This window comes from Pyrgilauda ruficollis, unplaced genomic scaffold, assembly GCF_017590135.1.
Source record: "Pyrgilauda ruficollis isolate IOZ18807 unplaced genomic scaffold, ASM1759013v1 scaffold12, whole genome shotgun sequence".
NCBI lineage: Eukaryota > Metazoa > Chordata > Aves > Passeriformes > Passeridae > Pyrgilauda > Pyrgilauda ruficollis.
This window is the reverse complement of record NW_024510321.1, coordinates 17,190,966-17,206,816: the sequence shown is the minus strand read 5'-3', so window position 1 is coordinate 17,206,816 and position 15,851 is coordinate 17,190,966. Positions and strand designations below refer to the sequence as shown.

The 15,851-nt window shown below is 35.1% G+C and overlaps 1 protein-coding gene across 1 annotated transcript in view; it reads left to right on the top strand.

Annotated features, from left to right (window-relative positions):
* MALRD1 (MAM and LDL receptor class A domain containing 1) overlaps positions 1-15,851 on the top strand; it is a 234,716-nt gene that overhangs the window by 131,288 nt on the left and 87,577 nt on the right. The window contains exon 28 of the mRNA XM_041489150.1: positions 10,009-10,189. Coding sequence (XP_041345084.1) covers positions 10,009-10,189 — 181 coding nt within the window. The remainder of the gene's footprint in view (positions 1-10,008; positions 10,190-15,851) is intronic.

Genomic DNA, 15,851 nt, shown 5'->3' with positions numbered 1-15,851 from the left:
GGGTTTGCCTTGGGGCTGTTGATTTTACAAGGCAGCTGTAGTGATAATTCCTTAATTCTTCATGTACAAATCTTCAGATTTTGAAGAGCTGGGAGGACTTTCACGCAGGCTGATTCCATAATTCCCACTTTGTGGAACTGATCTTGTAAACACAGTGACACTGTGAATAGAATGCCTCTGACCTTAGCAAGTATCTGTCAAAGCGTCAGAGGAGAGAAGTTGTCCTGCCAGCACATCTTGTGTCCTGCCTGTCCACTGTGTCACTCAACAGTACTTTGATCCATGACATGTGAAAGGAAAGGTCCTCCACCACCCTTTTTCTCCCAAAGACATGCTGGACAAGCACTCCCTGGCAGTGTCTGCTCTGCTCTGCAGAGCTGAGGCGTGAGTTTTACCCAAGTCCCAGTTGCACTGTGGCTGGCTGTGCACACAGCCTTTCCCAGGCACTCAGGGGGCTGTGCCTCACCATCCTCCTTCCTCGTGGGTGCTCTGAGGTCAAGATGCATCATGGATGCCACCACTGGTTCTGGAGTTATTAGAGATATGCACTTCCTACTCAGACACTTGGATTCCTTCTCTCAGTCCATATCCAAACTGATAAAGAAAAAAATAATGGGGGGAAAAAAAAATTAATAAGTGACTTTTGCCTCCCATCTTTCAGTATGGTATTCGAAGTATTCCCTACAGGAGAAAAAACATGACAGATTTGAATTTTCCTCATGTCTGCAAAACAGTTTTTTATGATCTTGATTCATAAACTGTTCTGTTACATCTGTTACTCTGTATGATCTGCATTTGTGTACGTAGTGCCTAGAAGTAAGGAGGTTACTTTTTTTAATCCATAAAAACTAAAATTGCACAGCATTTTGCACACTGGCCTTGATTGGCACTATGGAAGGTAGTATCAGTTGTTCAGAATCTTAGAATTTTGGTAACTCATTATTTCTCAAACTTGAAAGCTTTGCTTTTCCACAAATTTGCAGTTGCTCCAACTCTGAGAGGGGAACATTCCAAAGAGACCTGTAAAATGTGATTAAAACAAAGGTGTAACAAGGTTTGAGACAAAACAGAACTAAGTTGCTTGAAATGCTAATGGTCTTGTAAAGTGGCTTTGATGCTTACTGTTACTTAGCCTTAGCAACAGAAAGAAAAAAAAATGTAATCCAAGCAATCAAAATTGTATCCCTTAAGCTACCTAAAACCCAAAATCAAACAAAGGTGGATTATGACAGGAAATTAAGAAGAAATATATGCATTTGAGGAGAAGAAAGGGCTGGGAGGGTGAGGAAATGAGGAGAGGATGAAGTAGTACAAAGTACCTAATGAATCCTCTTTTACAGTGAGTTGCTTTATTTCTCTCTTCTAATTGGTAAGGATAACATATGAAATGAAGATATATTTTTTAAGAGCCTAAGCACATAAAAATATATTTGATGGAAATACTACCATGGGAATGTAAAGGGATACAAATGTCAGAAAGTTTATAAGTGAAAGCTGGGTATAATGATATCTATTAGATTTAATAGTTGTGACAGGATAAATCTAAGTTATAAGAAAGTGAACTACACAGACTAATTTAAGGAAAAACAACAAATTATTCTTGCCTTCCCATTATAGATTTCCAAAATAAGTGGGTTTAAAGTGTAACTTTATCTTTTTTTAACAAGCAATTTATTTGTCATTCCTTGCAATATGTGCCTGCTTGAAACAAACTGCTGTCTCCAGGTGAATTACCAATCACTTTTTATCAAAGCATCTTTTAAGTTGTCTTTTCTCAACTCAGCACTTTGAGCAATTAAAAAAGAAGAGTCTTACTATTTCAGAATTTTACTTCTAGAAATATTGCAAGTGCTGGCACCCATGGTAGGGTGAGGTGTTGATGCCTTTTGATGCTCTGGAGGAATTCACTGAGATTCCAGAATTCCAAATAAAACAGGTGCATTAAAAAAAAAAAAAAAAAAAAAAAATTTATCTGCAGTACACTTATTTATCTAGCTTTTTTCATTAGAATGCATGGGGGTTTCTTTGTTGAAATATGTAGTCTTTTATTATAGTGATGTTAATTTAGGAAATGAAAATTGGGGAAAAGATATTTCAGAGAATGAAAATCATCTTAAAACATTACACAAAGGAGGAAATTAAAGGGTTGGCTGGATGGGTTTTGTCATTAACTCTTATTATGAAAATCTACTGAGACTAATACACACAGACTCTAATACAAGGCTTGAAAGCTGAAATATCACTGTTTCATCTTGCTGTTTTCCTTCTTTCTATAATGCATTGTGAAAATTCAATTTTTTTTGTGTTATTTTTGTAAGTTGCCCTTAAAAGTGGAGCCAAATTTTCATGCATGCTGATGTACATAGGTAGTGTGTGTATATGTTGCCTGGATAAAATAATTTCTCCAACATGTCATTTGATCAGCTTCATGTTTCCTTTTTAGAATGTTTTTTATTGAAGATAGAGACATACTAAATAGCTTGCCTCGTTCCTACCATAGTAGAACACTGAAAATTTTTGGATTTTTAATGCATTCTTCTCATTGCTGAGCATCATGAATTCTCATTTAAGTCACTGGAGCTTGAGTAAGCTCATCAGTATCCTATTCCTAAAGTAAAAATCGTCCTATTGCATACTTGTCCCTAATTTGTCCCTGCCTTTTGGAAATATTACTTTGTAGATTCTTGCAGTTTTCTTGCCTACTTTTTTGATTTTATTTCTTCATTTCTGCTACCTCGATTTTCTGAAAAATTCAGAATCCTATAGCGAGCATTGTGCAGTACCCTTCAGCTTAGTGATGGAAGATAAATTTTGAGTTTAAAATCTCCTCCTACACTGAAATAGTTTCTATTTCTCTCAAAGCTATTCTAGGAAGACTCAATAATTTTGGAATTATGTGTTTAATGCAGAGCTTCAACGTTCAGATAATTAGCAGCAATTTTCTAAATGTAGAAGTAATACTAACCACAAGAATTATTTAAGAGGAGCGACAAATTTTCAAAACATTAGCAAAGAGCAGGGTAATAAATAACTACTACTGTGCCCAGATTTTCCTACATTATTAAAAAAAAACATGTAGGAATGTTTTGTTTGGTTTGTTAGCATACACTTATCAACCTTGCCCATAAAATGCCAAGTATGTGCCTTTCTGTAAAACAAGGTAGATGGGTTATTTTACCTAGTGCTGTTTAACTGAGCTGTTTGTATGGAATTGTTGTCAGACTGGTGATTGACAGCTGTGCCAGAGGACACACGTGCTCTCTCATAACTCATGTCTTCATGGCCTTGTTGGCTGCTCCCATTTTTCTTTATGTCACTGTGAAGGAAAGACAGAAGAGAGAAAAGAAGAAACAAGGAAAAAAATAGGGGAGAGGATCAAAAGGAAAATGTTAGGTTGAATTTTAAGTCTTGGGTGAACAAATATCAGCTTCAGTGCATTTTTTGACTCATTTAAACAAGTTTGATAATTTGATAGTCCTGACCATTTAGCTCATGTAGAACTTTGTTTGCTTGAATGAAATATAAGATCAAACTCTGTATGGTTAATTTACTGTTTTCAAGTAGAACAGTGTTTTAGAGAAAATCAGTGAGAAGTGAAAAAAAAAAATGGAACCTCTCATACTGTGAATATAACACCAGATGAAGGAGACAAAATAATATTTTTGTTTTTTTAAGAGATTTTGTTATTCAGCATCAGTTTTCAGTTTTATTGTATTTTAATGCAATTTTGTTTCAAGCTACTTATGAGAGACTAAAGCTTAGGAAGTGAGATCTTTAAATTAAGCACGTAGGACTCACTCTCAAGCAATGAAACCGAAATAAGTAGATAGATGATTTTAGAAGTGTCAGCAAAGATATTAATTGTTCTGTGACTTGGGGAAATGCAAATTCATGGACAAGGTCTTTAAATTATGGACAAATAAGGAAAAGCTGTGACTTTTCTTCTTACTGCCTCCTGTTCCTGTGATGTGCATGCAGCACTTAGGACTGCACTCCACTCCTTGCTGAGAAAGGAAGAAGCAGGGAAGGAATACAGCTCATCATGGAATATTTCATTTTTAAACTACTTGGTCAGCCATGAAAAGACTTTAATAATGTTACTATACCAAGGAAAATAAGACTTCATTAAAACCAGGTTTATTAATTAACTTTATTTGCACACCATGGAAATACATTTAATCCTAAACCAAGAATAAATGCCTGAAAAGTAAACTGCCCTCCTGAAATACTCTTGTAAAACAGAGGGATTACAATGGATCCAAAACTGGAGAAAAGATCAATCACAGTTAAAGTCACATTATGCTCATTCTATATTATTTTTCTGTGCTTTGCATAACCTATATAATGTTTAAAAGGATCTGGATCATCGAAGATTGTCAGGAAGGTACTGTTTTCAGAGCAAACTGAAAGCAGAGATGTTTTTCCTAATTTTTTATAAAAGTATGTAAAAAGAGCTTTACTTCTCTAAAAAGTCTGAAAGGTGATTTAGAAAGGGGAGTTTTTTGATACAGTTAATCTGGAAACTATTTTTAAGGTATTAAAAACAAACATTAAATTTTTTTTTTGTTTTTTTTTTATGAATCATTTGAAAATATGTTAGCTAATCTGGAAACTATATTTAAGGTATTAAAAACAAACATTTAATTTTTTTTTGGTTTTTTGTTATGAATCATTTGAAAATATTCCCTCTCTGGTTAAAAAGCCCTCAAGTATATTTGGGTTGAAGAGTCCAGGAATATTTAAGAAATGTTTTCATTGCCTCCATCCATTTGGTAAGCTCTGCTTCATTTCCTGTTGCTCTGCTGAAATAAATATCTGATGGGAATGAACCAGGAAAATGTTTTGAACCCAGCTTGGAATATGAATAGAAGGAAAGGTACAGATCAAGAACAAAATCTGTGTTTCATTGCTGTTTCATTGCAGATGCAACTAGAAGATTGCTTCATAGAAAAATCTTTATAATTGCATCTGGAATACTTACTGTATCACTTAGAAAACAAGTGTATTCACAGCAAATTTCTTTGCAATATCTTTCAATGGAAAATCACATACTCCTTGTGCATGCTTTGGAGTCAGTTCCTAATATTGTTCTGATTCTGTTAGAAATGTAGCCTTGAGAATAATGGTGGTCTCTGATGGATAGAAAAAAATATTAAACTCAGCCACAAAATAAAAGGAATTCTAAGACAAAAATAAATCCTTCCTCTCCTTTATTCTTACTATCCCCAGGTGGATTAATGAGGATATTGAGCCAAGTTAGTTGCACCTTTCCCCTTGAAGCGCTCAAAAGAGAGTCTATAAACACTTTAGATTGTCCTTCAGATGAAGACAAGCATGAGGAAGATTCTGAATTGCAAAGGAATGAAATCATTAAAAAAGAATTCCCCTCAGACCATCAGAAATCAGATAAAAATTCTCTGAATATGAATATGAATTTTCCAGTGGGGCTGGGCATACAGACCTACAGATCTAAACAGGTTGTGGCCTTTTTATAAGTAATTCTGCCATTTTCTGAGAGTGTTTATTACTCAGCATAATGTGCCAGTGGAAGTCTAGGACCCACAGATGCAAATCAATGTAAAAATATGCCCTTTACTGTCAAATTTTCTTTCATGATATCTCCTCACCTCAGCCTGACCTTTCACTATGTTCAACCCACAGAGGGCAGTGATGTGCAATTAATAATAACTTTCCAAAGCCTTAAATGAAAACACCATCTGTTTTTAGCAGTCTTACTGTGTATTTTTGGGAAGTGACAATTTTTTTACTTGATCTGGAAATAACATTGAACTCTTGGAATTTCCCAGGTTGAGTTTAGGGAATTAAAAAGTGAAGAATTACAAAATAGGTTGTAAAAATTATGTTCTGGGGAAATTTCTGGAGCTTTTTTTTTTTGGCAGTATTACCTGGTAATATTCTGCACTAATAAATAGCAAGCCATATACTGGGATATATATATATATATATATGCTTATATATATATATAAAAGAATACATATATACACACACAAACACACACACGCATATATGTATGTATATATATACATATAAAGTAGAAACACTCATGCAAATCTAGGATGTGTTCTATTGCATCCTCTGGTCCAGTCATGCTGTAAAACTTAAAGTATGACCAATAATTCTCTTTAACAATTTCTGTCTGCATAAAGCCTACATGCAGCTAAAGTCTTGAGGAGTAGCAGGAAAATGAGATTCCTGCCCTGACCAACAGCCAGCAGTCAACCCAAGCTGAATAGAAATCTACACTCAACATAAGCAGGTCTCAGCAAAAGAATTGCCTCTTAAAAGCAGAAAACAGGTGACATTGTGACCTCCAGCCTCCTCTACGCTGAGAATATTTCTGCTTGTCATATATCTCTTTTACACATCTCCCCTTTACATTAATATATGCAAACAAGAGTGGAAGCGATCGAAAGATTTCTGGATGCAATGGGCAGGTGAAAGCACAGAATAATTTTTCTATCCATCTCAGGCCATATTTGTGTTTGTTTTAGAAGCAAACACATTCCAAAGATATGAAAGAAATGCCAAAGCACAAGACAGATTAAAAAGTTGGAGAATGCAGAAAACAAAACAATAATTCATGAAACGGATCTGCAAAGCTGCGAAGAGATGATCCTCTCATGCCAAACATGCATCCAGAAGTGTACAGCTCACAGCCCTGAGCCAAGCCAGCTTCACTCCCTGGGTTGGGGAGGGGAGGAAAGCCAAGTTTACTGCTTGTCTCTGCCTTTCCCACCTCCCCTCGGATGTTTGATGCAGACAGTGTGCAGGGCCGATGACTTTGAAGGGACTTTGCACTCTGCATTGGAACAGCCTTCATACAGCTATGCAGGGGGTGAGGATGCTTTTCATTTTGGTGTGTAGAGCTGTAACTGAGCAAGTGAAAAATCAGGCTGTCATGCTTTATGAAGTTCTACTGTGGTGTGGGAACTCCTTTTGTCTGTGGAACCCAGACAAGAAGAGAGATGTCTCTTCTGCATTTTATTTGTGTACTCATATTCAGGAACTTGTGAAGTGCAAGGAGACTGCCATAAAGTTTCCATCCCGAAAAATTCTTCTAGCAAAAAAAAAATTTCAGTGTCTTAATGTATAAAAAATTCTCCTGTGCCTATAATTGCATAAAGATTAGATATGTTATGGCTATGATACCATACAGAAATTGATTGCTACAATATTTTCATGTGGCTATTTCTAAAGAAATATGTGATCCCCATCACTTGTTACTTGTAGCATCCTTTACTCAAAAATCTATGTGATAAACACGTTAGTCTGAACAGAATGTCATGCAATTGAATGTAATGTGAAATCAATCAAAATCTAGCTAGCAGCAGACATGAGGCTCATATTCTGGATAAATGTGTAACATCTAACACCTCCAGATTTTATATAAATACTTATCTCTGTGTATTTTAAAAAGATCCAGCTATCTCCATACATTCAATCTTAAATACATCTAATTTTGTGATAGATTTGGGGCTTAATGTTCAGATAGAAAAAGGTTTTGAATTTTTCTATCATGCTCAAACGCATGAATATTAGGCAAGTCCCTTATCATTCAGCATTATTTTAATCTACTTCATTTTAAGTTTCATAAATTCCCCACTAATACACAGCACTGAGCTACTTTTGTAAAGTTAATCAGTGATTTATTATGAAAATATTAATAAAAATTATTTGTTTTCCAAACAGTTGTCAAGTGCAGACAGAAGAGGGTCCATATACAACAAATGGATAAAATGTTCAAAAGTGCATATTTTCTAAGGCTGGAAAATACAACAGGCCAAATGTAACTCATCATAACCATCATTTTTATTCACGTCAAGAATAGGTGAAAGGTGTTTGCAGACTAAAGAAACTAACCCAGTAATAAAAAATACTCTCCTGGAGGCTGCTCAAAAATATCAGAATCAATGGAATAGATGTAGCTGAGCTATTGAAATAAGTTATTGATGAACAGGAATAATAGGTGTAAGTTTAAAATAGATTTGCCACTCTGTTTTACCGCTTTTGAAATCAGCTTCAATTCCTGTATCTACCCTTTTTGAGCTCCGTGTTAATATAGAGCCCTCTAAGCTGTGTTTCTATACTGAAATGTACATAAAAGTTTTACAAAAGGTCTTACTCTCATGCTGATTCCAGTACCCCTTAGTTACACTGACTATAGGCCCAAAAGGGGCTTCTTCACTGGGAGGGTGGTCAGTTCCTGGAACAGGCTCCACAGGGAGATGATGACAGCAAGAAGCATGTCTGAGTTCTAGGAGCATCTGGATGATGATCTTGGTCATGGTTTAGTTTTAAGTACTTCTGCAAGAAGCAAGGAGTTGAACTTGAAAATCATGATGGGTCCCCTTCAACTTGAGATGATCTATGGTGCTATGACTCTGTTAGAAGAATGGACTGCTGATGTGATGGCACATAGAGTTAGGAGTCTCACTGGGAGAAATTCATTAAGAGCATCATTAGCTATTGTCATCAACTCTGGAATTAGTGGTGCAAAGCACTACTAAGGTCTTGTTATATTGTTTTCACTTTAATGGACTGTGTCATTGGCTTTAAACAAATGAGACGTCACTGAAGAAGCAATGCCTAAACTTGCATCTGTAGGTGCTTTTGTGCTCAGACATCATGACTCAGAAAGGGCTGCTATCACCACTGGCTGAACAGCATTAGTTATGTGCAGAAATAGATTTATTCAGCTGGATATCTACGACTTTACACAAAGTTATGGAAAGTCATCCCTGTCTTTTTCTTTCCTGTTTAGCATTTTAAAGTAAAGTTGCCATCGTTTTCAAAAGTTCCTCTACTGTTCATTATGATTTTCAAGGATACCCTTGCCAAGCAACACTTCAAGTGTCTCTATGCTGTGTTAGGTCTAGGGACCTCCTTCTAAAAGATATCAACAATTCTGTGAGTTCCCTGATTCACAAACTAATGTAATATTTGTGTGCATGCTTGTCTGCACTTTCTTATTCAGAATACAATAGCTAAAGCACCAAGATTCATTTTCTCATCATAAATATGCATAAGACATTAACATAAATCTGATCTAACAGGTTCACCATGGATAAAGAAATGTAATTAATTTTCTTCCCTGTCTATTTTACTGCTGTCTCTATCTTCCTTAGATTTTGCTTGTTCATGTACTACAGTCTTAGAACCTTTGTTATGCATTATATTTAGCTGCTTGATGCATCTCACAGTGTTTTTCTTAACCCCAGCTGGAGTACTAATGGCTTTTGCTAAGAAAATAGTAGGAAAAAAATTCTCATTTACAGTTTAGATGGCTAGTCAGACAGTCACAAAGTAAAATAGATTCAGACATATACAAAACTTATGCAAATATTTCCTTTTGTTGTCATCGTATATATGCATCATCCCTTCACAGCAAGGAAAATTGGTGCATCTGCATTCTAACACTACTATTATAAAATGAAGCATGTTTGCTTCTGACTTGCCAGATAGGTAGCATGATAAGAGGTCTAAAGAAAAGCTTTGAAATATATTACTGTACTTGTGAGTCAGAGTATTCTTATTTACCTTCAAATAAGCTATAATAAATCTATGGTTATCGCATATTTGTTAGTTTTCCCTCCCCTTTAGCACCACTGTCACAACTTTTTGAAGATAGATGGATACAATTTAAAATGGTAGAGTAGCCTTGCATCCAGTAATACATTCTAAAAACAAAGAACAGTTTTGTATAAAGTTAAATACAACTGTAACAAAATGGATGCTTTTGCAGTTCAATCGCACACAAAGTAATTTCTCTACTGAGATTTTGCCTGCTACTGATGGTTGTTATTTGCCCAGTACTCATCTAATTTCACTATCTTTTCTATTATCCTCTTTGCCAATTCTTGACACAACTGCATGGGCAAATTCTAGCCTTCTTTCGGTTTTGTTTGCTTTGGGTTTTTTCCCCAAAATTTGTATTTGATAATCTATACATACATGTATTTTACTATATAAAATTTATTCACATTTCAGACTGATGATGGGATTGTGAAAATATGGAGTGAATCAGGAACTCATGGTGGCATGTGGAACAAAGTCAAGTTACACTTGGGGAAGCTAAGGAATTTTGAAATTATCTTTGAAGGCATTCGTACTGGAGACCTGGGAGGAGGAGCAGCAATAGATGACATAGAGTTCCACAACTGCACCACAAGTAAGTTCATGAGGAGAATTTCTAGAGGGATGTTACATGAGATGTAGGAACTTCTTGTTCATTTTTAAATACATCATAATTTTGCTGTTATCATCATAATTTCACTGCTCATAAATATGTTATGAATAAATTGTTTCTGCTCTTGTAACTTTAACACTCTCTTCTACATATACATTCGTGCAGTGTTCTCACACTAAATTATGGCAGATAAATCCAAGAACTTACTAAGGTTTTGTTTCCTTTATTTATTTTGTTTTGAGTAAGTTTTGACTTTCCTTCTTTAGTCTGTAGGTAAGTTATTGAGTCTGTGATGTTGTATATAACAATTTCATAGAAATTGTGTCATATTATATTACAGGAAACCTGTGGCCTCTGTGTTTTATTATAAAGTCTCTTGCCATAAAAATAAGTGAAGACTACAAATGAACCTTTATCAATATTGTTTTTCCCAGTTTAGCTGAAGTGTTAAGGTCAGCAAAATAAAACTTTTGACTCCTTCACAGAGCACTCTATTTAATTCATATCTCTGTGGACATAGGCTAAAATAAGGACAGTTTGCCCTTATTAAAAATAACAAGAGCAACAGCAACAGCTACAACAACAACAACAACAACAACAACCAAAAAAAACCCAAAAAAGGCACCCACCAAAAAATCCCCAACAAACCACCCAACAAACAGTAAAAAAGAAACCGCTAAAACCAAGATAAATACTGAGTAGGTAGATCATGACTTCTCTTAAGAAAGTATGTGGTCTTTATATCTCATTGGAAACAGCGTGACACAATATAAGTGATTTTGTTAAATGAGGTGCTGATGCCACATATCAACACTGTATGAGTTTTGTGGTACTTGTTTGAGCAAGTTTTAATCTCCTGCCATAGACTGGATGCCCATCATCAATGGAAGTATGAAAAATGAACTTCTGAAGAATACCTCTTGATCTAGTTTAATCTAAAAAATGAAGGGTTTGCATTCAGAAATTGCTGTATAATTCAAAGAATGGAAATGTGATACAATCTGGAACCTTCTTCAGAATTGCACTGTAATAAAACTCCAAGGAGGATGTACTCTTAAAAGCTCTACAAAACACATGAGCATTACTGAGCCCCTTGTCTTTTTTTAAGTTTTCATTGTACTCATTGCTGTGCATGTGATTGTTCTCCAAAAAACAAAGGTAGATAGGTAAGGATGCCCTGGTAGGAGATGGTAAGTCAATATTTATCATACTGAATAACAAAATAGATGATGGTCTCTATTGCAATTTGTTGCCAGTTGTGTTCACATGTATCAATTCATACCAGTGGGGTCTAGTTAAACCACATTTCTGGGATTCTGTTCAGTTTTGGAGCTACAACAAATTAGACACTTCATTTCACAATCAGATTCATGAAGATATTCAGCAAATTAAAATAGATTTTATTTTCTTAAGGAAGAAGTAATAACTTATTTAAGTTCATAAAGATGGTATCAACATATCTTAATATAGTGTAAAAGTATTTCTTCTTACCCTTAAGTCCACATGTTATATAGCAACCTGAAAAATTACATCATATAAGCACAACTGGAAATATTCCAGAGTTGTCATTGCAAGGAAGGAAATTGTTTCAATAAGGATTTGGAAAGCTGTCAGATGAAGGATTCTCAATCTCTTAAATGTTAAGTTTGCTGAAATTTACATTGGTTTTAGTCTATGACCCTACAAATCTGAATGTTAACAGTGTTTTATAACAAGTCTTGCATTAAAATACCTTTGCAGTGAAACAGTTCAGGAAGTAACTTGGTTTATTACTTTATAGCGGCTATTTGTTTTACAGCATTGCTTCAGGAAGAAGCTCTATTGGGAAAGCAGTTGCACCAAGTGCTCCAACTGCTTTCCCATACAACTTCAGCACAGTCATATTCCTGTGTATTTTGCAGAAAATTATGGTTTATGAAGACAGATGATTCAGAGGAGGCTTTTCTCTCAGAAGTTTGATATGTACAATTGAAGCTTAATTTGCAATACAATTTTTTTTAAGATTGATTTAAGAAAGCTGGAGACCCAAGATGCTGATCCTTTATAGAGTTGTAATTTGCACCATCCTTGCATTTGCATTCTCTTAGGGTACAGTCTTTATACACTCAGGAATCATTTCCTTACAGCATCTCTGGTAGTGTATGCTAGGTACAGCAGGGTTATCATTAAAGTTTAGCAGTAGGTATCCTGTGGGAATGTGTTTATGCTTATGCCTTTGCTTCCCAGCAGGATCAGAGGCCAATCGTTTGTTCTCTTTTCAGCTGTGTCTGTGTGCATCAGTGAACATGCATGCCTGTAAAATAAGCAAAAAAACAAAACCTAAAAAAACAACCCACACCCCACCACATCTCACCCCACCTCTACCCCTGATTTATCTGTACGAGGACGCTTAGCCTCAAACCAAAGCTAAAAGGGAATCATTTAGTGCCTTTCGCATCAGCTCTGCACTCTGCATATTGTTTGCCTTCTACTCCACAAGCTGATACCTGCTTGTTTAATTTTCTCAAGCCTTTTGGTATGCTGACCTTCCTGTTGGCATGATGACATGAAGGAGCCTGGTCTGACCTTTCTCATTTTTGTTGTTATTGATTCTTTACCTGTGTAGAACAAACAAGCAAAATACATTTTGCCAGTTTCTCAAAAATAACATTTCCCACCTGACCCAAGTCTGGGGCATTCAGGATAGAGAAAGCATGTCATGTACAGATTGTGCTTTTTGCAGCACAGAGTTCACAGTTTTATTGTGTCTGTCATAACAAAGCCAAAAGTCAGCAAACACAATCTTACTGTGGCCAAACTCAAAAAGAAGAGCAGCATACAAAGCAGATGGGGAACAGGGGTTTATGACCAACAAAATTACTTGATTTACAGCACTTACCCATGTTCTGTGTTTGTAGCTATAGAATTACTGGGCTAGACATATGACAAGGGTCCTCTAGGGCAACTGAAGCTGCATTTGTATATTTTACTTGGTCTTATTTTGTTAAACTAAAATCTTACATATTATGGGTATTCTGGATGTGTTAATTACATAAACAGTGAAATATGCACAGAAAAAACTAGGAGATTGAAAATAATTAAATCTTGAAAACAGGTTTAAAATAAACAGAATGGAGTTGAAATGAGAATGCCTTAAATTGCATGGGGGGAAAATTCTTATATTTAGCTGCTTCTCAGCAGACAGCATTTAGTGGTGAAAACTAAGTAAAAGCAATTCTGGAGCTTTCAAATATTTTGGGATAGCCTCCTCCTCACAGACTGTCCTTTTGGAAGCTGCTGAATGGTATTCCTAGAACATGGTTTACAGTCAGCACAATAAAATTTCCTCTTTGCCAAAATTATGTACTCAAATTGAGACAGTGAAAAGGGAAGAGAGAGGCAGCCCATGTGATATCTTACATGTGAATATTAGATCTGTTTTCTGCAGTATGGTAATATTCAATGGTTATATAATTGTTTAATGTATCTAAATACTTATTTTATTTTACATGTCTTTTCCTTCAGCTTGCTTCCATGCAGTATCTTATAATCTGTATATATCTAAGAGTATCTGCACTGAGGTGGATTCTTTGCTCTTCACTTACATAGCTGTGATTTACATAGCTCATTCTATATGACGATTTTCAACTGATTACAGAGAACCTTTTCACTATTTCCTTTTTAAAATTAATTTGTCAACAGCTTATTTATCAGTAGAATACTACAAATTACTCTATTATGATCTGAACTTCTGAGGCCCTTTCCTTCAAGGCTCATTTTCATCAGGTCTTACTAATTTCTGTGGAAGTGAAGGACAAGAAGAAACTGTGGGTTTATTGGAAATTTGAGCTCTAGGATATATTGTCAAAGATAGAAAAAAACTATATAAATAAATCTATGGATATAGAATAAAAGATACAAAAGAGTTGGTTTTGAGAGGGTAAGCAATGTTAACAAAAATAGGTTAAATTCCAAATCTAATACATTTTATTTTACAGGTCAAATTAAAAAATATGAAAAGCAGTGAAATTACATCACAGCAAGAAAAACATTGTCCTTAAATTAGCTGATATATTGATATTTTTTTCACCTTCTCATTCAATAATTATTTCTACAACTTTATTGAGATTATGTGACCTGAATAGGATTTGCTGTCATCACTTCTTGTGCTCTTTAATAATTGACTTTGACCATGCATAGGGTTATTTGCAGGCTGGAAACTAAATGTCTCAATTTTTGCCTTAATAAAAAGGTGTAAAGGTATTTAAAAAATAAAAAGGTATAAAAAAAAGTAAAAGGACCCTCAATATCTATGAGGGCCATGCAGAATAATCCCTAATGACAAATTTATTTTTTATACTTATGACATTTAACTTCATGATAATGTGGTCTGCTATCATTAAGGAGCACTTCAAGCATTATTGATCTGCTTTCCCAGCTGATGGTTCACTGTCACATAATAGTGAACCAAGAGCACAATTTCTCAGGCATGCTGTTACCAGAAGTCTGATATTTGTGCATCTGTAGTTTAAAGAAAAGGAGTTTTGTAATCTCAGATACACAACAGCAAGTATAAGCACAGATATGCACGTGGCTCAGCCACATCATACATACTGATTTTGGCATCCCAGGGCACCACCTGAAAAACTAACAAGGGAAGATAAATGAAAATATGAGAATCATAAATCCAAATTAAAATTTAACAGAAATTTCTAGAACATTTTGCTATTTAGTTTTTTTTATATAATCTTTCATAGTCTGGGAATCCAGTGCCATGGAAATCCAGGAATAAGACAGAATCATTACAGGTCCAGTGGTCTTTGTCAGCTGACTGCTTGGAATAAGACTCCACAACCTTTTTTTCTAATGTTACAGTTATATTTAGTTTTTAAAACAAAGAAAAGTAAAAATCCACAATCTATTAATAGGAAATTGCTTCACCAAATTGAGCTGAACAGAAATTTTCCTTAAAATATAATAAAGCTTGTATGCCTGGCGGTAAAATTTTTCTTTCCCTTTCTCCTCATATACTTGTATTCCTCCTCACATATTTGCATTCCTTCTCACCTACTGTTTATGGCAAAGACCATGTGTGAAGGTACTGAAATCCTTTGAACAACTTTACCTCCATGCTCTCATAAACAAGAAGCTTTGAAAGCCTCAGTAGAAAAATACTTTCTTATTAGAATTCTGTCCTAGCTTTGCAGATCAGAGAGACAATAACTGAAACATCCTAGTGTTTGTGTATATAGGCCAGCTTTTTTTGTTTTTAAAACAAGCTAGTGTTTCCTTTGAATCCTCAGCTCTGTATCATGCAAAACTTTATGTTTAGTGGAGAATTTAGTTTCTTCTTCTTAAATACTTGAGAGAAGTTCAAATCCTGATAATAGAAGTATTCAGTACAAATCTGGCCCTGAAGTGAGAGGGAAGGGAATTCAGACAGAGAAAGCTGCCAGACCTAAATTAGTCACTAAGGATATTCACTGACGTTCAGACAGAATGTATGCCCAGGTTTTTTTAATTTTCTTTTTTTTTTCTCTTTTCAAATATATTAATGATTCATTATGTCTTTCTCTTGTTTTTATAAATAGGTCAATGTCAGGGTATTCTCACATGGGGCACTGGAGTGGCACAACCTGGCTAAAACTTCTCAGTAAATGTGGTG